General features: G+C 45.2%; 1 protein-coding gene across 1 annotated transcript in view; it reads left to right on the forward strand.

The window, feature by feature from the left end:
* The window catches only part of LOC137543819 (uncharacterized), a gene marked incomplete at its 5' end in the record, with an annotated part of 108,782 nt that overhangs the window by 22,226 nt on the left and 58,705 nt on the right, over positions 1–27,851 (forward strand). The window contains 5 exons of the mRNA XM_068264904.1: positions 14,344–14,643; positions 15,616–15,900; positions 19,109–19,216; positions 23,615–23,742; positions 23,773–23,935. Of these exons, the coding sequence (XP_068121005.1) occupies positions 14,344–14,643; positions 15,616–15,900; positions 19,109–19,216; positions 23,615–23,742; positions 23,773–23,935 (984 nt within the window). The remainder of the gene's footprint in view (positions 1–14,343; positions 14,644–15,615; positions 15,901–19,108; positions 19,217–23,614; positions 23,743–23,772; positions 23,936–27,851) is intronic.

Consider the following 27,851-nt stretch of genomic DNA (forward strand, 5'->3'; position numbering starts at 1 on the left):
CAACTTCAGAAACACACTCTCTGTGGCAAAAAAGTCCTATTTTTCTTCCCTAATATCCGCCCATTTACACAATCCAAAACGCTTGTTCAGCACCTTCAACTCCATTCTCCATCCCCCTCCTCCTCCTCCTTCATCTTGCTTATCAGCTGAAGAATTTGCAACATACTTCACTGATAAAATTGACAAAATCAGAAGTGAATTCTCCATGCGGCCCTCAAATCCCACCTCCACACCTCTCATTGACTGTTCTCTAACTGCCTTCTCTCCACTCTCTGAACACTCTCTTTCCTCTAAAATTGCCAAAGCTAATCTAACCACCTGTTCTTTGGATCCTATTCCCTCCCATTTCATTCCGCAGCTATCCTCATCTCTCTTGCCTGCACTAACAACGCTATTTAACCTCTCCCTCTCTACTGGCATCTTTCCGTCCCCACTCAAAAAAGCTGTTGTGACACCACTACTTAAAAAACCCTCTCTAGATCCTACCACACTTGCCAACTACCGCCCAGTGTCACTTCTCCCATTTGCATCCAAACTACTTGAACGCCATATACATGCAGAATTAAGCCATTATTTATCTGCTAACGCCCTACTTGATCAGTTCCAGTCTGGCTTTCGCTCTAACCACTCCACGGAAACAGCCCTTACCAAAGTGGCCAATGACCTTCTTACAGCCAAATCCAAAGGTCAATTTTCCATACTCATCCTTCTTGACCTGTCATCAGCATTTGATACTGTCGACCACACCTTACTCCTACAAATACTTTCAAATGTCGGAATAAAGGGCCTTGCTCTCACATGGTTATCTTCCTACCTCTCTGGAAGGTCCTTCACAGTCTCCTACTCAGATCAGATCTCTTCTCCTCATGCTCTGTCTGTCGGGGTTCCCCAAGGCTCTGTCCTTGGTCCCCTCCTCTTTTCCATCTACATGCATGGTCTTGGTGATTTAATCAACTCATTCGGTTTTCAATACCACCTCTATGCAGACAATACACAACTGTACCTCTCTGCCCCAGACCTTAACTCCCTCCTTAAACGTGTTCCTAACTGCTTGTCTGCTATATCCTCCTTCATGTCCTCTCGCTTCCTAAAACTTAACATGAGTAAAACGGAACTAATAATTTTTCCACCGTCTCTGTCCACCTCCCTGCCTGAAGTAACAATAAATGTTAATAACACTCCCATAACTTCAGTTCCCAAAGCTCGGTGCTTGGGGGTGATATTCGATTCATCTCTCTCTTTTATTCCTCATGTTCACTCCATAACCAGCTCCTGCCATCTCCAACTCAAAAACATATCTCGCATCCGTCCCTTTCTCACTCAAGACACAACTAAAATGTTAATACATGCTCTCATAATTTCTCGTCTGGACTACTGCAACGTACTACTTTGTGGACTACCGTCTAACAAACTGGCCCCGCTCCAGTCAGTACTGAACTCAGCTGCTCGTCTCATTCATCTCTCTTCTCGTTCTTCCTCTGCCGACCCTCTTTGTCAAGCTCTTCACTGGCTGCCAATTAACCAGAGGATTCAGTTCAAACTCCTAACCCTAACCTACAAAGCTCTCCACGATCTCTCCCCCCGGTACATATCCTCATTAATCTCCAGATACAAACCCAATCGCAATCTCAGATCGGCACATGATCTTCTGTTGTCCTCCTCTAGAATCAACTCCTCACATTCACGTTTACAAGACTTCGCACGCGCTTCACCCCTCCTCTGGAATGCCCTCCCACAACACATCCGTCACTCGCCAACCTTTGCTACCTTTAAACGCTCTCTAAAAACACACTTGTTCCGACAAGCATATGCTCTACCTTAGGCCACTTCCCTTTGTACTAAGACCAAATTGCACTCCTACTAGGTATCCTAAAACACAAAACCTCTATATATTTGCTGCATACTACCCCTCCTCTTGTTTCCCCCCATTCCCTTTAGATTGTAAGCTCGCAAGGGCAGGGCTCTCTCCCCCTTTTGTGTCTTGGTAACCATTATACATTTTATTCATCATGTTAATTTTATCACTGTCATTACCAATTCTATAATTTGTATTTTGTATCATTCTTTGTATTTTGTCACTAATTATGTATCTTGTATATTGGTGTACACCATTGTCTGTATTATTATGTACCCCATGTTTGTTTCTTACTTTGTACAGCGCCACGGAATATGTTGGCGCTTTATAAATCAATAATAATAATAATAATAATAACTCTGCCTCTCGGGAAGCCTGCCCAAAATATACAATGATCAGAATTGTTTCCCATATTTTTCAGATTGTACCCATAGGACTGACAACTTACTTATTAAGGTGTATTCCTTAAAAGCATTAGTATGAATTTCCCTTTTTAGTGCTTTAACATCTTATTAACAAATTCACAGTATTTCCCTTCTGCCAAGTCTCTTTATTAAACATATAAATAGTTAATATTCGTCAGACTAATTTCCACAAACACACTACACAGGAGTAGTAACAGTGTGCCCTCCAATATTAGGGAAAACACCCATCAGCACTTGGATTAAAGCAATTACTTGGTTAAATACAATACCCTAATTATTTTAATGGGAAGTGTCAGTTAAACTAAGGATTAAGTTCTCAGTCTCATAGCTCACTCAATCATTGCTATAAGATTAACATTGAAAATGTGGAGACCGATTTCTAATAGTTTTGTCCTAAACGTCCAGTCCATTACACACACACAGCTTACTTCACTCCAAAACAGCCAGATATGTATTATCACACAGCTCTCATTTTACGCTTTACAGACAAAATAACATTCCCCTTGCGTACAGACTTACTGTATCTAGCATTGTAACATTCTTCCTCTTTCTTAGCTCTGGCTTCATTAACCATACGATAAACATGTACATTTGCTATCAATTTCCCTGATTTTAAAATATCAACCTGTCAAACAGCTCTGAGACACACACACATTCTCACATGAGACATGGATATCTTCACATACAAATCAGCTTTATTCAACCAATTTCTCATTACTATTTAAAATAATGCTATATCTCATAGAGCAAATATTCTTCATTTATTTATATCATTTTATTGTATTCCATGTATTATCTTGATGATCTGCCAATATATGTTTGTTTAACTAATCTACTCCCCCCCTGTTTGTGCAGCGCACTAAAATGTATTGAACACAATTTGCACTGTTACATTTTCCACTATCTTCTTAAAGTTGTAAACATTCAGTCAGACAACCTAGTAAAGGACTGCACTTCTAGCCATACAATCTTACAATATCTAGTATACAATCCCCACACACATCAAACTGCTGCATAATAAAATTCATCAAACAAACATAACACCACCTGTCACATATAGACTGCAGATTATGATGCCGTACAAGTCAGCCCCTTTTTGAATGTATGAAATGGTTAAAATTAGTTAGTAGGTCCCAGTACAAGAACTGATCGGGATATATAGAGTGAAAGAAACATTCCGTAAGGACAATATTTACTATTTTGATTAGAACTAGACAAGCAAAGGGCATAAATTAAAGTTCCCCAAAAGAAGCCTTCTGTCTCCATGCTGATAAACAGGGATTGCAGTCAGAATGTGAGTGTAGCAGCTCTGCCAAGTTTGTACTGGGTGTCATATTTTTCATGTTTACAGTTCTCCAGGGCCCATGTGTGTTTAAGTTCTATGGGCCTACATTATTAACCTTAAAAATTATATGTTTAAGGGAAATGGGTTTGATTACTGTATGAAGTGTGATAAGGATACTATACTATTTCTAAGTCTTCTAGTTTCCCACATCCCAACATTGTGAGAATGGGGCCCTTCATTCTTTCCATACCCCTATTATGAATCCCTTCTCGTAAATGTTTTGAGAAACCTACTGTATGTAAAGTAGGAGGTGGTAGACAATTTGTCTTTTGAAAACTGCTATTTCTACCACTACAAACAGGCCAAAAAGTGTGCTCTGTACACATTCCAGTGCTATGGGACCAGAGATTGTAGAACTGTTATTGACACTTGGCTACATTCACACAGAAAAAAAAATCAAAACTTATTAAAAGGCATACAATATCAGACTTAATTATGTTTACCTTCTCTATCAATCATATACAGCATATACTTTATGTAGCTTTTCCTATTTTAACTTTCCTGAACCATCCAACAACAGCTATCAACAAATTCCAGCTTTGATATATTTTTCTGAACAGAACACTATATATTGTCAAGCAGTCTCAGCTCACACACACTGGAAAACACAGTCATCACATGCATTCCCTGCATAACTCACACTAAGACTTCTCAATCTGCTAATTAGACAGAAAATACACCCAAATTAGTAACAACCACTCATAACCCTTCTCCTTTCTTGCACAATCCTCTGTGATTTCATCACACAGAAGCTTCCTTACAGACAAGAGATATCATTTTCATTTTTTCCTCCTCCATTATTATTTTGTATTTATTCATTATATCATAAGTTCTAGATTACCCAGCAAGCTCATGGCGAACCAGAACTCCCAGCAGTGCGCAAGGGGCTGAAAGAGACCAAAAAGCCTCCCCACCAAAATGCTATACAAAACAGAAGCCTGTCTCCCTACCACAGAAGGCACTTGCGATCATTCTACCCTTTAATACTATTATCCCCTACTGGCAGTTCACGTAACCCTTACTAGCCCATGATTTCTGTAGAGTCTTAGTCTGTATACAGGCTGATTCCTTAGGAGGGGGCATAGTGAGCTCACAGCTGCACACAAGCTCTGCTGGTACAGGGGGGTTAATGGAACACTGCAGCAGACCTTTTCACTACCAAATACAGATTTTCCCAATGTTAACCTTAATCTCTAACTCTAACATTTTTGTAGCATGGACGTTTCATTTAGTAACCATTTGGATCTGAACCATGTTGTTTTTCCCAGTAGTAACTTCTTAAATGTATACATAATTCAATTAAATTTTTGTTTTCTCAGGCCATTTACCACTATACTAAATTAAACTTGTTTTACCATTTGGATGTCTAACACATGTGACTTGTAATGGTGATTCCATATTCTGTATCATTTATTTAAACAAGCAGTACTGTGCAGGTCCTGCTGACCTGAATTGTGGACCTGCATGTGGAGAATGTGATTGAGGATGTGGCTGGGGTTGTCTGGCAGGTGGAACATGTGAGGAAAGACAATTATTAAATCTACACTGTCTGGATATGTGTCCTAATCGTCCACAAATCCAACATTGTGATGAAGAGGGTCCTTTAAAAAACCCTCGTCTAGAAGGATATCCTCTCCTTTCTCCTTCACCCCCCTGTTGTGCATCCCAGCTAGACATTAGTGTTGGGCGAACATCTAGATGTTCGGGTTCGGGCCGAACAGGCCGAACATGGCCGCGATGTTCGGGTGTTCGACCCGAACTCCGAACATAATGGAAGTCAATGGGGACCCGAACTTTTGTGGTTTGTAAAGCCTCCTTACATGCTACATACCCCAAATTTACAGGGTATGTGCACCTTGGGAGTGGGTACAAGAGGAAAAAAAAATTTAGCAAAAAGAGCTTATAGTTTTTGAGAAAATCGATTTTAAAGTTTCAAAGGGAAAACTGTCTTTTAAATGCGGGAAATGTCTGTTTTCTTTGCACAGGTAACATGCTTTTTGTCGGCATGCAGTCATAAATGTAATACATATAAGAGGTTCCAGGAAAAGGGACCGGTAATGCTAACCCAGCAGCAGCACACGTGATGGAACAGGAGGAGGGTGGCGCAGGAGGAGAAGGCCACGCTTTGAGACACAACAACCCAGGCCTTGCATGAGGACAAGAAGCGTGCGGATAGCATGCTTTGTACCACCATGCAGTCATAAATGTAATAAAGATAAGTGGTTCAATAAACAGGGACCACGCGGCAACGCTAACCCAGCAGCAGCACACGTGATGGAACAGGAGGAGGCGCAGGAGGAGAAGGCCACGCTTTGTGAGACACAACAACCCAGGCCTTGCATGAGGACAAAAAGCGTGCGGATAGCATGCTTTGTACCGCCATGTAGTCATAAATGTAATAAAGATAAGAGGTTCCATAAACAGGGACCACGCGGCAACGCTAACCCAGCAGCAGCAGCAGCAGCAGCACACGTGATGGAACAGGAGGAGGCGCAGGAGGAGAAGGCCACGCTTTGTGAGACACAACAACCCAGGCCTTGCATGAGGACAAAAAGCGTGCGGATAGCATGCTTTGTACCGCCATGTAGTCATAAATGTAATAAAGATAAGAGGTTCCATAAACAGGGACCGGCAACGGTAACCCAGCAGCAGCAGCAGCAGCAGCAGCACACGTGATGGAACAGGAGGAGGCGCAGGAGGAGAAGGCCACGCTTTGTGAGACACAACAACCCAGGCCTTGCATGAGGACAAAAAGCGTGCGGATATAGCAGCAATGCTTTTTGCCGCCATGCAGTCATAAATGTAATACAGATGAGAGGTTCAATAAACAGGGACCGGAAACGCTAAACCATCCCAGATGTTCATCGGTCATGTTACTTGGTTGGGGTCCAGGAGTGTTGCGTAGTCGTTTCCAATCCAGGATTGATTCATTTTAATTTGAGTCAGACGGTCTGCATTTTCTGTGGAGAGGCGGATACGCCGATCTGTGATGATGCCTCCGGCAGCACTGAAACAGCGTTCCGACATAACGCTGGCTGCCGGGCAAGCCAGCACCTCTATTGCGTACATTGCCAGTTCGTGCCAGGTGTCTAGCTTCATGCCCGGTTTCAGGTCCAGCGGTGCCAGCCACAAATCCGTCTGTTCCTTTATTCCCCTCCAAATTTCCTCCCCTGTGTGCTGCTTATCCCCAAGGCAGATCAGCTTCAGCAACGCTTGCTGACGCATGCCAACAGCTGTGCTGCACTGCTTCCACGATCCTACTGCTGCTGGTGCTGGGTTAGCATTTCCGGATGAGGTACAGCTTTGAGATGCGTTGGAGGAGAAGGAGTCAGAGAGGTAGGTGCTGCTGTTGTTATCCAGCTGTTTGCGGCGTGGGCAACACCCGCGCCGTAGCAGGTGAGGAATCGCTGCCAGGCTCCACAAGGTTCACCCAGTGCGCGGTAAGGGAGATGTATCGACCCTGGCCGAACGCACTCGTCCAGGTGTCAGTGGTGAGGTGAACCTTGCAGGCAACGGCATTCTTCAAGCTTCGGGTTATTTAGCTGACCACGTGCTCATGCAACTCAGGCACTGCAGAGCGCGCAAAGTGGTAGCGGCTGGGAACAACGTAACGTGGGATGGCCACTGACATCATGCCCTTGAAGCTGTTTGTCTCCACCACTCGATATGGCAGCATTTCGCAGGCCAGAAGCTTGGCTATGCTGGCTGGCTGTTACTGCCACGGCCCGGGGGTCATTTGCTGGCAATTTCCTCTTGTGCTCAAACATCTCAGAGACAGACAACTCAACCGTAGCGCTGCACACCGAAGGGCTGTTGGTTGTTGTGTTTGATGAACACTGGGAGACCTCAAGAGCACTAGTCCGGAAAGTGACAGTGTCAGCATCGTCTGATGTTTGTGAATGTTGTGAACCACGCAATGGCTGGGCTACTGCTGCTGCTGAAGCGGGTCTGGTGGTGAGTCTGGTGAACCCAAGGGAGGCAGTGTTGCTGGTGGTACCCTGTCCTGCCGCGTTTGCCCACAGAGTGGGATGTTTGGATAGAATGTGGCGGCTCATGCTGGTGGTGGAGAGGTTGTTAATACTTTTCCCCCTGCTCAGGCGGGTCTTGCACACCTTGCAAATCGCCATGGTAACATCCTCAGTGCAGTCTTCAAAGAAAGCCCAGACTTTAACTGGCTGAGGACTCGGACCTCGTGCGTGATGTGCTGGTGCTGCTTAACCCACTGCTGGACGCTTGAGAGGTCATCCAAGTAATTATCTGGTCCTGTTCTTTTGGATCTGTGAGGGTTGTTGTCCTGGACAACATGGGCAGTATTGAGTGGGTTTTCTTGGGTGCTCCCCTGTGGCCTGTACGTGAACCGTCAGGGGAAACACCTCTTCCCTTGCCCCTCCCTCTTTCACCGGATTTCTTCCTCATTTCACTTATCCTTAAAGTACACGCTGACTGGCAGCAGTACAGTGGCAGTACAGAAATGCTATACAGTGGTGGGTGAGCGGTGTACCACTATTGTCAGCAGTGACACAGAGCACAATGCTATACAGTGGCGGGTGAGCGGTGTACTACTGTTCCCAGCAGACACAGAGTGGAAGTAAACACAATGCTATATAGTGTGGCTGAGCCGTGTACACAGAGTGGCATTAAACACAATGCTATATAGTCTGCTATATAGTCACCCCGAACAGGGTGATGTTCTGCAGAACCCGAACAGTGGCAAACACTGTTCGCCCAACACTACTGGGAGGGAACGCAGATTTTAGTACCTAAACACACGATACAACATGTTTTCCGGGGTCGGACTCTGAGGCACATACAGATGGTCCCGATCATCATCCTCATCATACAACTCTTCTCCTGAGTCTGACCCACCCACCACCTCTGCCACCCCAACATCCCCAGACACAGACCCCTCATCGTCCTCAACATTAACTTGGGATGCTGGCCTGAGCCAGACCTCCTCCTCCACATCAGGCCCCATCATCTCCTCAATGGCAGCCCTCATTAATCGCTCTGGCGACGGACTGATGGACACAACGTTCTCCTCCGGGGAGGGCTGCTGCTGACCACTGGCTGCTGGGGTGGATGTTATAGCTTGCGTGGGGCGTTGGCTGTTGCTGTTGTTGGGAGTGCTGCTCACAGCGGAGGTCTCTGGGGAACTCATGTTGAGCTCATATAGTGGTTGACGGTGAGTGGAGTATTACTGATCCCAGCAATATACACACTGACTGGCAGAGTACGCAATGCTATATAGTGTGGCTGAGCGGTGTACACAGAGTGGCAGTAAACACAATGCTATATAGTCTGGCTGAGCGAGCGGTGTACTACTGTTCCCAGCAGAATCAGAGTGGCAGTAAACAATGGTATATAGTCTGGCTGAGCGGTGTACACAGAGTGTCAGTAAACAATGGTATATAGTCTGGCTGAGCGAGCGGTGTACTACTGTTCCCAGCAGAATCAGAGTGGCAGTAAACAATGGTATATAGTCTGGCTGAGCGGTGTACACAGAGTGTCAGTAAACAATGGTATATAGTCTGGCTGAGCGGTGTACACACAATGCTATATAGTCTGCTATATAGTGTCAGTAAACAATGGTATATAGTCTGGCTGAGCGAGCGGTGTACTACTGTTCCCAGCAGAATCAGAGTGGCAGTAAACAATGGTATATAGTCTGGCTGAGCGGTGTACACAGAGTGTCAGCAAACAATGGTATATAGTCTGGCTGAGCGAGCGGTGTACTACTGTTCCCAGCAGAATCAGAGTGGCAGTAAACAATGGTATATAGTCTGGCTGAGCGGTGTACACAGAGTGTCAGTAAACAATGGTATATAGTCTGGCTGAGCGAGCGGTGTACTACTGTTCCCAGCAGAATCAGAGTGGCAGTAAACAATGGTATATAGTCTGGCTGAGCGGTGTACACAGAGTGTCAGTAAACAATGGTATATAGTCTGGCTGAGCGGTGTACACAGAGTGTCAGTAAACAATGGTATATAGTCTGGCTGAGCGGTGTACACAGAGTGGCAGTAAACACAATGCTATATACTCTGGCTGAGCGAGCGGTGTACTACTGTTCCCAGCAGACACAGAACAGTGAACAGAATGCTATATAGTGTGGCTGAGCGAGCGGTGTACCACTATTCCCAGCAGACACAGAACAGTGAACAGAATGCTATATAGTGTGGCTGAGCGGGCGGTGTACCACTATTCCCAGCAGACACAGAACAGTGAACAGAATGCTATATAGTGTGGATGAGCGAGCGGTGTACCACTATTCCCAGCAGACACAGAACAGTAAACAGAATGCTATATAGTGTGGCTGAGCGAGCGGTGTACCACTATTCCCAGCAGACACAGAACAGTGAACAGAATGCTATATAGTGTGGCTGAGCGAGCGGTGTACCACTATTCCCAGCAGACACAGAACAGTGCACAGAATGCTATATAGTGTGGCTGAGCGAGCGGTGTACCACTATTCCCAGCAGACACAGAACAGTAAACAGAATGCTATATAGTGTGGCTGAGCGAGCGGTGTACCACTATTCCCAGCAGACACAGAACAGTAAACAGAATGCTATATAGTGTGGCTGAGCGAGCGGTGTACCACTATTCCAAGCAGACACAGAACAGTGAACAGAATGCTATATAGTGTGGCTGAGCGAGCGGTGTACCACTATTCCCAGCAGACACAGAGTGGCAGTAAACAGAATGCTATATAGTGTGGCTGAGCGAGGTACACAGAGTGGCAGTAAACAGAATGCTATATAGTGTGGCTGAGCAAGCGGTGTACTACTATTCCCAGCAGACACAGAGTGGCAGTAAACAGAATGCTATATAGTGTGGCTGAGCGAGGTACACAGAGTGGCAGTAAACAGAATGCTATATAGTGTGGCTGAGCAAGCGGTGTACTACTGTTCCCAGCAGTGACACAATGACAGGGGGGACCCTGGCTAGCGTGGCTGGAGCGCGAACTACCCTGCCTGCCTACCCAAAGCTAAACCCACAGACAAATGGCGGAGATATGATGTGGTTCGGGTATTTATTTACCCGAACCACGTGACCGTTCGGCCAATCAGAGCGCGTTCGGGTCCGAACCACGTGACCCGTTCGGCCAATCACAGCGCTAGCCGAACGTTCGGGGAACGTTCGGCCATGCGCTCTTAGTTCGGCCATATGGCCGAACGGTTTGGCCGAGCACCGTCAGGTGTTCGGCCGAACTCGAACATCACCCGAACAGGGTGATGTTCTGCAGAACCCGAACAGTGGCGAACACTGTTCGCCCAACACTACTAGACATCCTGCGTGGTGAGGCAGCATTAGCTTGGCCTTGCTGGGGATTATTTTGTGAAAAAACTGCAGCTTCCACTACAGGAGTAGTCTTCTGTCTGTCCTTAAGGCAGCCATACACTGGTCGATGTGCCATCAGATCGACCAGCTGACAGATCCCTATCTGATCGAATCTGATCAGAGAGGGATCGTATGGCTGCCTTTCCTGCAAACAGATTGTGAATCGATTTCAGCCTGAAACCGATCACAATCTGTTGTGGTGGTGCTGTCGCCGCTCCCCCCGCCGGTATACATTACCTGAGGCTGGCTCCCGGGCGTGATGTCCCCGTCATGTGGCACCTCCGGCTCCGGCATCCGCATAGAACTTAAGCTATCACACCAGTGACAGCGGAAGTTCAAATAGAGCGCCCTCTAGTTGTACTTCCGCTGTCACTGGCATGACAGCGGAAGTTATGCGAGGATGCCGGAGGCGCCATGACGGGAGCAGTGACGGACGGGATGCCCGGGAGCCAGCCTCAGGTAATGTATACCTGATCGGATCGGCCGCCGCTAGCGACGCGCTCCCTACCCGCGGGCGATCGAGGGTAATTTCCCGCACGGCGCGATCGACGGACCGATCCGATTTCGGGAGGAAATCGGATCGGCGGGTGCGTGTTGCGCGAACGATTGGCAGCAGATTCGATCCCAGTGATCGAATCTGCTGTCGAAACTGCCGCAAATCGGGCCAGTGTATGGCCACCTTTATTCTTTTGTTTATCTTTCTCGGACTCCTCAAGCTGTTTGTTGTAATGAACAATGTGTGCCTGTATTTCAGTCCAAGGCTTATTTTCTAAAGCTACTACCTGGCTTAACTTTTTCTGCAGCTCTGGTGGAAAGGTTTTTAATAGTGTCTGGAAAAATAGAACATGGCCTCCTCCTGTAACATCCCAATCCTCCCCTACTCCTCTCACTTCTCTTTCTAATAGTTTATTTAGACTGTCTGATTTATTATCCCCAACTAGCGGATTCTCATATCCTCCTGCCAAATTGTTATCATCAGTAAATTTTAACACAGCCTGAGCACAGGGAATGTTACAGCTTTTTTTCTGAACTGGCTCCTTGTAAGGAGGAGGGGGCATGAGGGCACTCGCAACTGCAGAAACAAACTCTTCTGGCGAGGCAGTTAATAGCAGGTCAGACACAACAGTAGAAACTTTCTCTTTTAACTTCTGAAATTTTTCAAACTGAGTTTGAACCTCTAATCCAGCTTCCTCAGTGGCACGATCTCTCCATTTTTGTAATATCTGCAAGTGGGCCACAGTTTTTTCCCTTTAACAGTGGCTTCAATGTAAGTCTGCAATGATTCAAGATCTTACAATTGAAGGAGCCAGTCTTTGGCCATGCCACTGTTAATACTTTAGTTTTTTCATACCATTTATCATTATACTTAGTAAGATTCTTTGCATCATTTGGATACATATCACAAATAACTTGCAATGGCGATGCCATATTCTGTATGCCAGACAGTTAAGTCACTACACAAGAAGTGAAGATGTCTCAGAACTTTCTGAATCTCTGTGATATGGCTGTCTGGCCTACAGATAGTTAGTACACTCTCATGCACAGTATGTCCCTAGGTTCGTTGGAGGTTGCCGTGAAATACTACAACCCCTTCTTCAAGGAACTGGGTGCAATGTTCCTTCAAGTACAGTTAGCCTTGCACTAACTGCACATGTTAGTAGACAAACAAACAAATGCGCAGCCTGTTTGCTTAATAAAAAGTAACTGTCCCTAATCTTTCCCTAATTATAAATGCATTTTTGAACCAGTTTCCCTTGTGACCCAAGTGTTACTACTATCTTCTAGTTAACCATATGCCAAAATGTTCTAAACCACTTACAAGCAATTTCACTCAAATATAATTATTATTTACCACTGACAACTGCAACTTTCATCCACATTTGACACGCTCTATAACTTTCACTCCTTTACTCTTCCACACAGAATGTCACCTTGCTGGATATATCCCTTCCCACTATAAACTAGTGAGGATTTCCACTAGGCTTAACCAGAGGTAATTACTCTCTGGCCGTGATGAGTCTAATACCCAACCCGTTACCTCTTCCCGTTAAGAACGAAGATTTCCCTAGGAGTTATCCAACTGCCTGCATACAGATGATAAGTCCTCTTCTCAGCCTATTGGTGGCCATAAACTATGCAACCTGAGGTGCAATCCATCCCAGCCTCACTTCAGCTATGCAGTACAAGGGACTGCTCAGAGAAGACTAGGATCAAGTGCAGAGGCTGCACAGTATACAGGCAGCACATAAGTGAGGATTTCCACATTTCCTACAGACGTCTCTTCCCACTATTCACAGACAGTGAGGATTGCCATTTTTACAAGTCCAAATTTTACAATAGTTTACTTCCAGACTGGTTCGGAGTGCCACCTTACAACCAAACCTTCTCTGGTAATTGCGCTCCAGGTACAGCACCAAGTGTGACAGATTTTAGCTAAATGCAAGGTATCTGCTTACCTGTATTGTGCACATTCACACTGGTAGCTTGTCCTCAGAGCGCTGGACCAGATAGGCATCGGGTGTCAGGCTGGACCCTCCTGGCTGCTCGTCAAACTGTTGTGAAATACCACAAATCGATGTCTTGGAAGTAAAGTATTGGTTTATTTACTGTACAGGAGACGAAATTTTAGTCTACTGAATAAGGCTCGTAACAGAAGTTATATACCCCAAATTACACATTACAATCATTCCTCCTACCAATAACCTGATTGGATCCTCACAAAATCTCTGAGTTAACTATTGGAATACAGAATACAGCATAAATGAATACATGAATACATATTAATATTTAAGTGGATGAGATCAGTCAGTCGTTAATTATTATTAGAGGTACATATTTCATCAGCAGCTTGTTTAATTTAAGGCTAGTTTGACTGGTGAGATTCACACAGCGCCATCCTTATCTACAAGACAGACAAATCTCCTAGTAGCACATTCCAAACCCCTGAGACCATGTGAAAAAAGAGAACTAGTCTTATGCTGTATAGAACAAAGGGAGTATGGCAAAATGGCTTACAGGTGGCCATTTTATTTATCAATTTTACTTCACCCTCCTCTGCTGAAGTGATTCAGCATTGCCATGGCAGCATGTCTATTCAGCAGAGGAGGGAGGGGGAGCAGACTGAAAAGGTAAGTTGTGTTCTTAACTTATTTCAAACATTAACACCAACTTATAATGAGCTATATAATGTGCAGATCCCCAATGGTGGTGCTAAATGTTAGTAACATTCAGGCGCTGCATTTCTAGTAACTGAAGTTTCTGTTGCTAGAAATAACATAACTTAGCACATGGTATACGAGTATATGGACTGCATGCAATGCTGTTAGCAGTTAATCATAAACCATTTATGATTCTAGAACAATGAGTTTTATGTGTTACAGCTCCTCCACAGATCACAATCACAGATAAACTAGTTCTGAAAAATAACAAGAGTCTCCTGCAGAGCTCCATCTCCGGTTTCTACCCGGTGGACATTGACATTAAATGGCTCTGGGGTGGAGAGACACTGGACAATGTGATAGTGGAGAAACCCCAGAGACTCCCGGATGGGACGTACAGTGTGACCAGCTCAGTGACAGTAACTCCCACCGAGGAGGACAGAGGGCGGACCTTCTCCTGTAGAGTCCAACATGAGTCCCTCACCCAACCTCTCCAGGAAGACTTCACGCTGGAGTACGGAGGTAATATTATCATTAATCTATTTACAAAGTGCTATAAATTTAGATACTAGAGGGAGGAGGTACCCCTAGCAAATAAAACATTTAAAGACATTGTAAAACATGATAAGAGGTGGATTACCTCAGACTATAGTTAATAAACACAAATTTATTGAACACTTTAACACAACGCATTTCACGGCCATTTCCTGCTTCTTCAGGTTAATATAGTGTCTGAAGCCACACTGAGAATGGATGGGAGCCGTTGGTTGCCATAAATTAGTTACATGAAGCAGGAGGTAATAATGGCTAGGTTAGCTTATGACCTAGAGAGGGGTCACCATGGGTCGGGGCTATTAAAGTAGGAAGGGGGGGTACAGGAAAGGTTGTCTGTGGTACTCCATTATTTGTAGTCATGCCCTGCCCAGTCCACACCTTTTTTATGCTGGTAAAAAGTTAGTGTCTTACAAAAAGGATAAATAAAAGCACATAGTGCAATGACTTTGTGGCAGGCAGGACAGGAAGCTAATTTCGGCACAGACCTGCTCTGATGATTTGGGCGCCGCCATAGGCCATAATGAGGACAACGGCTATAGCGGCGCTCAGTGACTAATTTGAGCTGCCGGCATTAGCCGGTGCCTGAATTACATCTCCCACCAAGTTGCTACAATTCAGAGGGGGAATAGTTTTAACGCCACCCAAGAGTTTCAGCAGGCGCAGGGTGAGCCTTCTTTCGCTTCTACCCAGCAATGAAATTTGGCCGCGCCCGTTTTCAATGTACACCTGGGGAGGGTATAGGAGAGGTTCAATGCTTGATTACATACTATGTAAGGAGGCAGTGGACAGAAAGTAGGCAGTGGAAAATCACCGGCAGCCTTCTGTCTGAAAAAGCCCTTACCGCAATTGGATGAGATTTGTACGTATCAAAGATTTATATATACAGAAAGTGTCCATGCACAACCATTAGGATGACCTGACCTGCTACTTTTATTTCAGCTCTTCCATCTGTTCAAATTTCCTCCCAAACATTTAAACTGAATGTGGAGCAGGATTTGGTGTGCAGTGCTTCTGGGTATTACCCAGAATCCATTGCTGTAAAGTGGTTCTTAAACGGTTCCCTGGTGGAGAGTCCCAAGACCGAGAAGATAAACAGCTCTGCTGTGGAGTCTGTCTACCGATTCCTTCCGACCAATGAGAACTGGGGCCTGGAGATCACCTGTGAGGTGGAGCATAAAACCCTCAGCAGCCCGAGGGCGGAGAGACTGCTGGTAACTGGCCCAGGTGAGTGACACAGCTACAGACTACAAACAAAAATTTGAATGCAGGTTTAATTGAAGTTAACAATAGTACCTTGGATATACTCACAGTAATGCGATGCAGCACAGTATAATGTCTACTTTATAGGCCCGGATTTACATCACAGGAGCCAATAGGCACCTTAGAGTTTGCCCTCCATGGACCTACAAACCCCTGCCGAACCATGACACAAGTGTGCTGGTGTAACGATTGGTGTTAGCAAGAACAGACTTCTGATTATCAAGTGATCTGCAGTATCACCTATAATCAGATATATACCGGATTATATGGTGAGCTGCAGAATCACCAATAATACTGGTATATAGGTGCTGATGTGTAACAGGTAAGTAATACCACTTTATTGCACTGTGTGTAGTGATTGGTGCAACAATAAGTACTGACAGTTTCAAGCAGTACCTCACCAGAGGAGTAGATGGGCACTGCCAGTACAGCACCTCTCACCAGAGACGAGGGCTCCCTGGTGAGAGTAGAATGGTCAGACAGAACGGTTCGGCAACAGACAGACAGATTACAGTACAGAATCGACAGGCAAAGGCAGAACGTTATTCAGGCAGAGTTTGGCATTAAGGTCAGATGGGCAAAGGTACAGAATCAGGAGACAGAGACAGAGTGTTTAACAAGCTGAGTTGGCAACAGGATCGGATAGGCTAAAGTACAGAATCACTAAGATTAAGATAGGTCAGAGCTAGCCAGAGTCATACACAAATAATACACAGTAATAGTACAATTTAAGCTATCAAGTGTGAATTCCCAGCTCCTGCCGGTTCTAACACACTAGGGGCTTGATTCACAAAGCGGTGCAAACACTTTGCACGCCTGTGAAAACCCCTTTATCACGCCTAAACTCAGTTTAGGCATGATAAGAAGAAACTCGCGCGAATTTTCCGCACGCAAAACTGGCAGCGGCCCCCGCTTCGCGCAAAGCTCCCATTAAGCTCTATGGGACTTTGCGCGCGCACGTACGCACGGAAACTTCGCGCGAGTTAGAGCACAAAGCGGTGATAACTTTGCTGGTGCAAAGGTTATCACGCCTAAAGTCTTTTAGGCGTGATAACTGAGTTATCACCGCTTTGTGAATCGAGCCCTAGAGGACTGACTAAGGTCTGAGCGCTAACATGAAGTATTCACGACAGCAGACAAGTGAAGCAGAGAGGCTTAAGAAGCGGAGGAGACCCTCCAGGCACGCCCATCAGCCTCAGCCAATCAGGAGAGGCGAGCGTGCTCCCTGACGTCAGCCGACCAGCTGGTCAGCTGACACGCCTCCTCATGGCATAAAGCTCCTGACGGTGAGCACACGCTAATGAGCCCCTGACACGCGTCCCCGGCGTACTAGACGCCTGGGACATGGAAAACCTGGCAGGCAGGGACCCAGTAATGCCCGCGGTGGACCCACCATCCACCGCAGCCAACAAGTGACGACCACCCACACCTGTCCTCGGCGTGCTAGACGCCTGAGGCACAGGGAGACTGGCATGCAGGGAACCAGCAGCAGCTGCGGTGGTACTGCTATCCACCGCAGCTGACCATTCACTATTCATTACAGCTGGCTGGCCCAGCTGTCACCTCCCCCTTAATTCCCCTGCCTGGTGTAGATAGCTACAGGTGCCACATAGTATGAGGTAGCCAGAGGTTCCCTCAGTATTAAGTAGCTAACAGTGCCCTTTGACTGAAGGGAAATCTCATCAGCGGAATCCTGAGAGTGAGTAACCTCTCATTACACTCTCATCAGGACTCTGCATAGGGAAGGAGGGAGAGAGGCACTCGGGCAGGGGCGTGAGCCGCCTTTCCATCATCAGGCGCCTGTAGGCATGTGCCTATAATGCCTTATGGTAAATCCGGCCCTACATGGCTTACCGCACTGCAATGCACTACCTACATGCGTCATTCACAGTGCAACGGAAGCATTGCGGTATAACAGTGTGCAGCATTGTAATACACTGCATGCAGTGCGTTACCACACAAGGCACACATTAACAATTATACTGAAGCATACTTTTCATTAATTGTATGTTTCACTGTATAATACGACGCAACACGCGGATAACGTGCAGTGCAACGTTCACGTTCTGTTGCATTCTTGCTGTCACAGGCCACTGCGAACCTAGCCTCAGATTTTATTTGTAGCTTATACTAATACAAATATCAACTTCACTATCATCCTTAAAGGAAATCTGTAATAAAAAAACACAGCCCCTGGGAGGTACTTACCTCGGGAGGGGAAAGCCTCTGGATTCTAATGAGGCTACCCCCTTCCTCCTCACCCTCTATACAGCGCTGGCAGCCCCCTAACACCACGTCCGGCAATATTTACAATCTATGCTCCTGCACAGCCACAGTATCAGCCTTTAAGCTGGAATTTTTTATTGACTTGAGTATAAGTCTACCCAGCAAAGTTAATGGCGGCATTTGGGGCTCATGAGGGGTGAATGACTGCACTGCATACAGTGTTACAGCCATTAACCCCTTCTGGCCCTTAAGTGCAGCCAATATCTCCTCCAGGTCCCTAAGTGCTGCAATTATTCACTCCCCTTCCTGCAGCCCAGTATTTCCCTCCTGCCCCTTTCCTTGTTAATTGTTGTGGCCGGGACTTTCAGACCTGTGCTTTCTTGGCATTTCTTTTATCAAGAAAGTATCACTTACCACTGGGTAAATTGCTGCAAATGGGAATGTCACTATTAGTACACACATAACTCAGTGCGCTCAGTGTTGCATGTGACTCGTGTATAAGCCGACCCCTATACTTGTATGAAGTGAATCATACCTACATTTCTAGCCTTGTACTCGAGTATGTAATGGTTAAGGGCTCTGCCTCTGACACAGGAGACCTGGGTTCAGTAAGCCAGCACCTATTCAGTAGGAGACCTTGGGCAAGACTCCCTAACACTGCTCCTGCCTATAGAGCGCGTCCTAGTGGCTGCAGCTCTGGTGCTTTGAGTCCGCCAGGAGAAAAGCGCGATATAAATGTTCTGTGTTTGTTTGAGATATATATATATATATATATATATATATATATATATATATATATATATATACACTGTATATACTGTATATAATTTGCTTTTCCAATAAAACTATTTGTGAATGAGAAATTAATGTGTGCACATCAGGGAAGATATTCCAGTTGCACAATGTACTTGCTGATTAACTGCCTTCTATGTTATTTCCATTTCAGACCTGAGAGCTCACGCTAAACCCTACATTGTCCCTGTCTCTGCATTGCTGGTCACAGCTCTCGCCACTGCTGTCATCACTGTGCTGCTCACTAAACACAGGAAAAAACGTAAGTGTTCTATTTCAGCATAGAGGACAGAGCTGGAATACGGCTACACAGGGCCCAAGCATAGCAAGGTTTACTCAACAAAAGATTGTTGTCGGAAGGTGGATTCGTTTGCTAACTAGCAAATGATTTGCCTTAAAGCAAACCTGAACAGAAAATTAGAAGTCAAAATAAACACACTGTTAAACTGTAATTTTGCCCACTTGAGCCATAGGGAAACATGGACATTACCTTGCACATCAGTTGCCCTTTCAGTTATAACTGACAGCAGCTGATATATAACTGACATCAACTGATATATTTCAGTTGAAAGGGATCATTGTTAGAAGAAAATGGTGAGCTTCTGAAAGGAACTGACAGCGAGGAAAGTATGTAATAATAATAATTTTACTCGGTTCAGGTCCACTTTAACCATTTAAGCCTTTTGGAAGTAACTGCTACATCTAAAAGGCTGCTGCGCACTCCCGTGGCCGATCGCGTGCACTCCCGCGCGCTCCTGTGCCACCGCCCGTTAGCCCGGGGATCAATGAATGGGAACACTGTTCCCATTCAAAGATCTAAGTCTTCGTTAGAATGATCGCTGGCTTCTATGAGAATCATGATCGTTCTAAGTCACACATTCCCTCTTCACTTCCTGTAAGCGTACGTGGTATGCTTAAAAAGACTGAGGCCATCTTGTGGCCAACTAGTAAAACTACATCTACATACATTTTTGTCAATGAACAGACCCACACTTACATTTAAAATTAACTGTTTACCTCCCACACTCTCCCAAAAATACCCAAATAACATTTTTAATTTAAAAAAAAAATTACAATTCAAAAAAAAGTAATAAACTTTTTTCATACGTACGTCAAGAGGGTATATTACTATTATTTTTTAAATTATAAGCTGGTAAATAGTGATGGACACAAAACTGAAAAAAATGCACCTGTATTTCCAAATAAAATATTGGTGCCATACATTGTCATGGAGACATAATTTAAATGGTGCAATCACCAGAACAAATGGGCAAATTAAATATGTGGGATTTAATTATGGTAGCATGTATTATTTTAAAGCTATAATGACCAAAACTGAGAAATATTTTTTTTCTTAGTATTCCTGTTAAAATGCATTTAGAAATAATAAATATCCTTTGCAAAATGTACCTCCCAAAGAAAGCCTAATTGGTGGTGGAAAAAACAAGATATACCGTATATACTCGCATATAAGCCGACCCGCATATAAGCCGACCCCCCCCCCCCCCCCCCCCCCCAACTTTTCCCTGAAAAACCAGGGAAAAATGATTGACCCCCATATAAGCCGGGGGTAGGAAATGCTGGATTGGTGCAGCCCCCCAGTGTGTCCCAGTATAGCTAGTATAGTGCCCAGTATGGGTAGATAGTGCCTCAGTATAGCTAGTATAGTGCTCAGTTTAGCTAGTATAGTGCCCAGTTTAGCTAGTATAGTGCCCAGTATAGCTAGTGTAGTGCCCAGTATAGCCAGTATAGTGCCCAGTATAGCCAGTATAGTGCCCAGTATAGGTAGGTAGTGTCCAGTATAGCTAGTATAGTGCCCAGTATAGCTAGTAAAGTGCCCAGTTTAGCTAGTATAGTGCCCAGTATAGCTAGTAAAGTGCCCACTTTAGCTAGTATAGTGCCCAGTATAGCCAGTATAGTGCTCAGTATAGCCAGTATAGTGCCCAGTATAGGTAGGTAGTGTCCAGTATAGCTAGTAAAGTGTCCAGTATAGCCAGTATAGTGCCCAGTATAGCTAGTAAAATGCCCAGTATAGCTAGTAAAATGCCCAGTATAGCTAGTATAGTGCCCAGTATAGCTAGTATAGTGCCCAGTATAGCTAGTAAAATGCCCAGTATAGCTAGTATAGTGCCCAGTATAGGTAGCTAGTGCCCCAGTATAGCGCTCCCCCCTCCCCGCTCCACCCGCGGCCGCCGCTGCTATTACCTGCTTAGGCAGCGGCCACTTCCTAATCCGCGTTCCCCTTCTCATGTTGCAGAGTGTATCACAACAGCGTGCCCGGCGCTGCTGCTGTGACGATGCAGGGGGCAGGAAAGAGCACGGCTCCCTGTGGCGGCGATCTGTATCGCCGTTACCAGGGGAACCACTCTTTCCTGCCCCCTGCATCGTCACAGCAGCAGCGCCGGGCGCGCTGCTGTGATACACTCTGCAACATGAGAAAGGGAACACGGATTAGGAAGCGGCCGCTGCCTAAGCAGGTAATAGCAGCGGCGGCCGCGGGGGGAGCGGGGAGGGGGAGCGGGGCGCGGACCACCCGACCACTAGACCACCAGGGAAGGCTCGCATACAAGCCAACCGCCCAACTTTTGACCCCCTTTTTGGGGGTCAAAAATTTGGCTTGTATGCGAGTATATACGCTAGATCATTTCATTGTGATAAGTAGTGGTAAAGTTATTGGGGAATGAATGGCAGGTGAAAATTGCTTGGATGCATAAGGTGAAAAAACACTGAAGGCTGAAGTGGTTAAAGGAAAACTGCATGACTATAGTAGAGCACGATATGTGTGGGAAATGAGTACAATAACCTAATTTGCTCATCAATGCTAGAATTTTGGTTTTAAATTAGTCCAACTGAGGTGGTAGTACAAATCAACAGGTCCCCAGAATTGGAGGTAAACAGCTTGAGAGAAGGCACTTTTCCCCATGGATAGGAAAGGATACGTAAATATAAACTCACATACAACGCACAATGCATAAGCCTGCCATAATAAGTTAAAATTACCACTTCCTCTCGTGGGTAATCCTCGCTCAAGGGTAATTCGGGGCTCCAACGATCACCAGACCCTGAATTACATAGTATTTAACACTCCTAGGGCTTGATTCACAAAGCGGTGCGAACTGTTTAGCATGGGTGTGCTAAACAGTTAGCGCACGAAGTGCCATTCGCGGACTTTTGCGCGCGCAAAGTGCAGCGATTCGTGCGATCGCGGCACTTTGCGCGCGCGCAAAAGTCCGCGATTGCGCAAATCGCGGCACTTTGCGCTCACAAAAGTCCGCGAACGGCACTTTGTGCGCTAACTGTTTAGCACACCCGTGCTAAACAGTTAGCACCGCTTTGTGAATCAAGCCCCTAGGGTATTAAGAGGCAGCAGGGGGACCCCTCATTCACCTCACCCTGCACCTAGCTCATGCATGGCCGAATGACACAAACGCCTCTCCTGTAACCTGTGATGTCACTTCCTCTCCTGTAACCAGTGATGTCAATTCCTGATGAAGTATAACTGCACACAATTCAGTCCACATATTTAGAAGATCTGCAATACTTACCACAGTTAACCTGTAGGCCTTGCCTCTGTGAGACCCCCTGTTGTCCCCAGTCCACATGCTGCAAAAAAACCCACTCTTTCCATGAACTGTGGTACAGAATTTAAAGCCTTAGTTCAAGCTGGTTTTAGTTTTGTATTTTAGTTTTTTTGTTTTTCTTTTCAATGCACATTGTGCAAAATATGTAATAATTTGCAATGCACAATTAGCAGTCTATGAGCTGTCCAAATGGTAGCTTATGCGATTCTGAATTTTCAGACCCGCGCCCGCAGTCCACTACCGACAGCCAACCGGCTACCTGTTTTACTGGCTGTTCCCTTCTCAGCACCCAATCTAACCCACAAGTGCAACCCGACCCATGATCAGAAGCCACTTTTTTCCTTTATTTATTAAAATACACTCTGAATGTCTTATGTGAAGCAGAGCAGGTGCTACCATATGGGCAACCTGGGCAATTGCCCCAGGGCCTTAAGCCTGCTGCCACCACCCAAGGTCACCTCCCAACTTGATTGTATTCCCCAGGGCACCTGCAGAGTCTTCAGCAGAGTAATGTTTTTCCTGTCGCAGCGGGTGGGCTGGTGTCTCTCCATGTCTTCATGCTCCCTCTCTACATTCCCACTGGTTTCATCTTCTCTGTGATCTGCGGCATGTTATTATGTAATAACATGGACCGGGTCATGGAGGGGAGGTGCTCCTGTGAGGATGAAGACGGGTGTGCACAGAGCCATGGACTGGCAGACAAGCATGCCCGCCATGACACGTAAAACATTACTCTGCTGGAGACTCTGTAGGGACCACAACTGTAAAGGACTTATCCAAATAAAATTTCTATAGAGCAGCTGCATCAATTTGTGAAAACCCTAAGAGTAATGGCACACTGATCCCAATTCACCTTTCCTTACAAAAAATAAAAATGCTGTGAGGGTGAAGCAGGTACATCTCAGTTTAAAGTGTCTGGTGGTCAAAATATGAGGAAGAAATTACAAAATAAGAAGTCGGAGACATACTGCACTCCTCTCTGCATATGAGCCTCACAGCAGCTACTATGGCTATTATTTTTTTTACTACACCATATCTACACTCTGTGTCTCTATTCAATTCTACAACTTGTGTTTCAGGGCTTCCAAAGGTGAGGAACATCACTCGCTCCGGAGGCGGCTTCTTCAGCTTAGATGTGCATCATTTTTACCCAGAAGACATCACTGTATCCTGGGCAGTGATACAACCACCATCCAGCTCACAGCCCCGCCCCTGAAAAGAATCTAGCATTGTGAAGCATAAGAACCAAGATGGCACCCTAAATGCCACCAGCACCAGTGAGAGCCTGAGAGGCCTGATACGGGAGAATGAGCCGTATATTGTGACAGCCGAGGTGGAACACAAAAAGCTGAGACGTCCGGTACAGAGAGAATGGAAGAGTGATGACAAAGAGAACAAAGGTTATAAACAATATTTGGGACACAAAAGCATTTTCTGAAACATGATACATTACCCTTAAAAAAGGATTCAGTAGGGGTTGTTAGTATATAAACGTCCTTTCATCCAAAGTATTGTGAAACTCTTTTGTAGAAAATTTCCACACAAATCTCCCCTAGCAAGCTCTACACCTTACAAGCATTTTTGCAGATATTAACAACAACAAACATTTGTAAAGCTTTTTTCGCCCGTAGAACTCAAAGCGCATAAGTATAGCTCAGACCAATAATTGGATGATTGGTGAATTGTGGTACAGAGGAAAAACTCTATAAGTCCGGAAATGCCAGGCTAAACAGGTAGCTTTTCAGTCTGGATTTGAATGACTCCAGGGAAGGGGCTGCCTTTACTGGGTGTGGTAGGGAGTTGCAAAGGGTAGGGGCAGCATGACAGAAAGCTCTGTCTCCAAAGGTTTTGAGGTGCACTCTAAATGTTTTGAGGCCAAGTTTATGGAACCCGCTGATCTGAGGTTGTGAGAAGTACGGTGCAGTTTCAGCAAGTCCTTCATGTAGCCAGGGCCCAAATTATGCAGGGATTGGAATACCAACAATCCAATCTTGAAGAATAATCTCTTTTATACAGGTAGCCAATGCAGTAAGTGAAGAAACGGTGTAATGTGACAGTGGCGAGGCTGGTTTGTTAGCAATCTGCAAGCAGCATTCTGCACTAATTGTAAGCAGTATACGTCCTTGTTTGGGAGGCCTACATAGAGGGCATTGCAGTAGTCCTGCTGTGATGTGATGAAGGTGTGGACTAGGGTTGGAAGATCCTCTGGGAGAATGAGATGTTTAAGTTTTGCAATGTTCTTCAGATGAAAGTAAGAAGTTTTGACTACAGCCAAGATTTGATTTCTGAAGCTCAATTCCCCATCGATTAGCACACCAAGGCTGCGCATAAAGTCGGAGCTGTTTATGTCTGAATTCCCAATCCTGATTGGTGTTGATTTTGGGTAGAGCGGTTATGATACCAAGCGCTGGCTTTGGACAACAAGGACCTCAGTTTTGTCAGCATTCAGAGTTTCAACCAGTTTGTTATGATCGCTTCTGCAGCGTTTACTGCTGACTGCACTGGTATTGCAAACCAAGCAGTTCTAATGTCATTACATGCATTTGCTTGCATAGTTTGGTTTGCACTTAAACTAGTTGCTGATTCCATCTGCTGTCGCTCTGAAGTTTATGACAGTTTAATATGCTTTTGTGTAAACAAACATTGTCTGCTGCAGTGGAGGGGCGGTCCCTTTCCTGCAGGCTGCATATCATTGTCTGCCTTTTCCTGCTATCAGCCTGTGATTAATTACCATTCACTTGTGTGGGAATCTGCAGGTCTGCTCCCATTGGATGACCTCAGTATAAAGAACTGCTTCCTGCAATGCCTCATGGGCTATCATAGTTTCAGACTCTATCTGTTACTCTGCTCGTGCCCCACCTCGTTCCTGGTCCGTGTGGACTGCGCTGACTCCTGCGAAGGGGTCAGCGAGTCCTCCTAGTTCTGCTCTTGTTCTAGAAGTTGCTACTTGCTTGTCTTGTGTCATATATTGGTTCATCGCCAATATATACGCATACTTGCGCATTTTGTTATTTTCCTTGTATTCGTGTTACGTTAATATATCAGTGTCGCTGATATATACGTACACGAACTGTTTATTTCCTGTGTTCAGTTAGTCAGTTTTCCAGCACGTTTTGGTAGTTTGCGCGTATCGTGAACACCCGTGCTGAGCTAGTTATCCTGTTCCTGGTCCTGTTTGTGGATTGCGTTCATCTCTGCGAAGAGATAACGAATCCTTCTGAATCCTGTTCCTGGTCCTGTTTGTGGATTGCGTTCATCTCTGCGAAGAGATAGCGAATCCTTCTGAGTCCTGTTCCCTGTATTACTTCAGTCTTAGTCAGAGTTCCTGCTTATGTCATATATCGGTTCATTGCCAATATATACATATGTTAGTCAGACGTTACGAATAGTTTCATTGATAGCTGTAATTGTAATACGCTAGGAAAACATACTTATTGTATATTTATCTGTGTTACGTTCATCTATCTCGATCCTGCTATTTCCTGTCTCTCCTGTCCTGTCTTTGTGAGGCACGCCATCGCCGCAACGCATTGGCTGCCTCATTCCAGTCTGTCTGGTCTTGGACGCTTGCTGTCGCTAAGTAGCCGCTAGCTAGCAAGCGTTCATTCTGTCTACCTGTCCTGATCTCCTCAGTCCTGGTTTATGCGCTCAGCGCTACTTTGCGCTGAGACGTTATTACGAAAGTGTTTGTGGCTGTTCAGATCTGCACCGGCTCTGTGCACCACAATCTCCTATTGGAGTCAGTCCTCTCCTCCACTAAACTGGGGATATCCTGATCCCTTGTGCTGGTGTGTGTATCTCCTTCACGTCAGCTTATGTGTTGTATGCTGACTGTGGAGATTACACCCCCAAGCTTAACATTATGATAGCCCCATTACCAATCCCCATTGTGGGGGGGGTTCCCAGCAAAAATGACACTGTTTGTTATGGTTCCTGTTCCTTTAAGAAATTTGAGAAGCTCAATTCTGAAACAGAAAATGAGTTTTTTTCTGAATGTGCCAGGTTCCTGGCCAATCCTGAGCTCCAGGCTACTCCTGTTTCAACGTGGGCCCCCCAGCTAGTTTATGTTTTATTTAAGGGAAGATTGTTTCAGTGGGCCTATGATGTCTTGGATCATACCAATTTAAAAGAAAGGCCACTGGAATTTCTAGCGTTTGTGATCCATAACTGGCTGCGCAAAACCAATTTGCCTAGCCCTTTTGATAAGCTCCTGGCAGCTTGTCAATCAGCTGCTCCTTCTACTGCCTACAAAAATAATCAACAAGCAGATAATTGTTCTGATAACTTTTCTTCTGCTAAGGCAGCAGGGTCTAAAGCCAAACGTAAACGCTCCAAAAGAAAAGCGTTACAATCAGCGGAGTCGTTGCCCTTGGCGACTGCGCATCAGATCTGTAACGAGACTCCACCATTAGCAGATAATGAAATTCAGTCACCATTCAGGGGAGTCAAATGGACCTATGAAACTACTAATGAACTTTCATTGCTAGCCAGGGAAAATAAAGGTTCTTGTTTAAATGAATTATCTGAATATGATTATGAAGATATATTACAGAGTATTGAACAGATCAATTTATTCGTGCAGCAAGGGAAATTTGCATACACTACAGTTCAATACTTGCTACAGGTATTGGAGATCCTTAGGAATAAGAAATCGGCCAATCACCTGCTAAATAACCCAATGTATGTTTCTGCCACTAACACATTTGCAAACTATGATCAGCCGGAATGCTCAGCTGTTAATTATGCATGGGATCCTCCATTTGAGAAAGGAGAGATGGAAGCTCTGGTCTATGAATGGAAGAAAGATGCAAGTTCATTTTGTCAGTTTTACAGTGCAAAAAGTGAATTAGTATTGAATGCATGCATTAAGTCTGCTTATAACCTAATAAAAACTGGTGTGTGTGGGTATGACTTTGTGGCTCCATTGATCGATGTGTGGAGAATGATTCTGGACGATTTTTATGCAATTCAATCAGTTGATACCAGGGAAGACACACTGTCAAGTGGAGATTGTTCCACTTCCTCAGTTCCTGAGGACTCGCCTGCTTCAGCACCTTTGGCTGAGTCAGCGAGTGATTCTGAGCTCCTTTTGTGTGAAATTGAAGTTCCTGTAATTCCACCCTGTACCATGGATAACTCAGTGTTACTTCCCAGTAAGACAGAAATTACTAATACTTCCTTAATCTTGCCCTGCACAAATTTCTCAGCAGAGGACCCAGAGGTCCTGCTGACTTTCGAGTCCAGCCTAGCCAGTACTCATGACTCTTTGTTTAGTGAAACAGACACCAGAAAAATCTTGCCTGTCTCTGCAAACAC

Source organism: Hyperolius riggenbachi, unplaced genomic scaffold (genome assembly GCF_040937935.1).
Source record: "Hyperolius riggenbachi isolate aHypRig1 unplaced genomic scaffold, aHypRig1.pri scaffold_212, whole genome shotgun sequence".
Classification (NCBI taxonomy): domain Eukaryota; kingdom Metazoa; phylum Chordata; class Amphibia; order Anura; family Hyperoliidae; genus Hyperolius; species Hyperolius riggenbachi.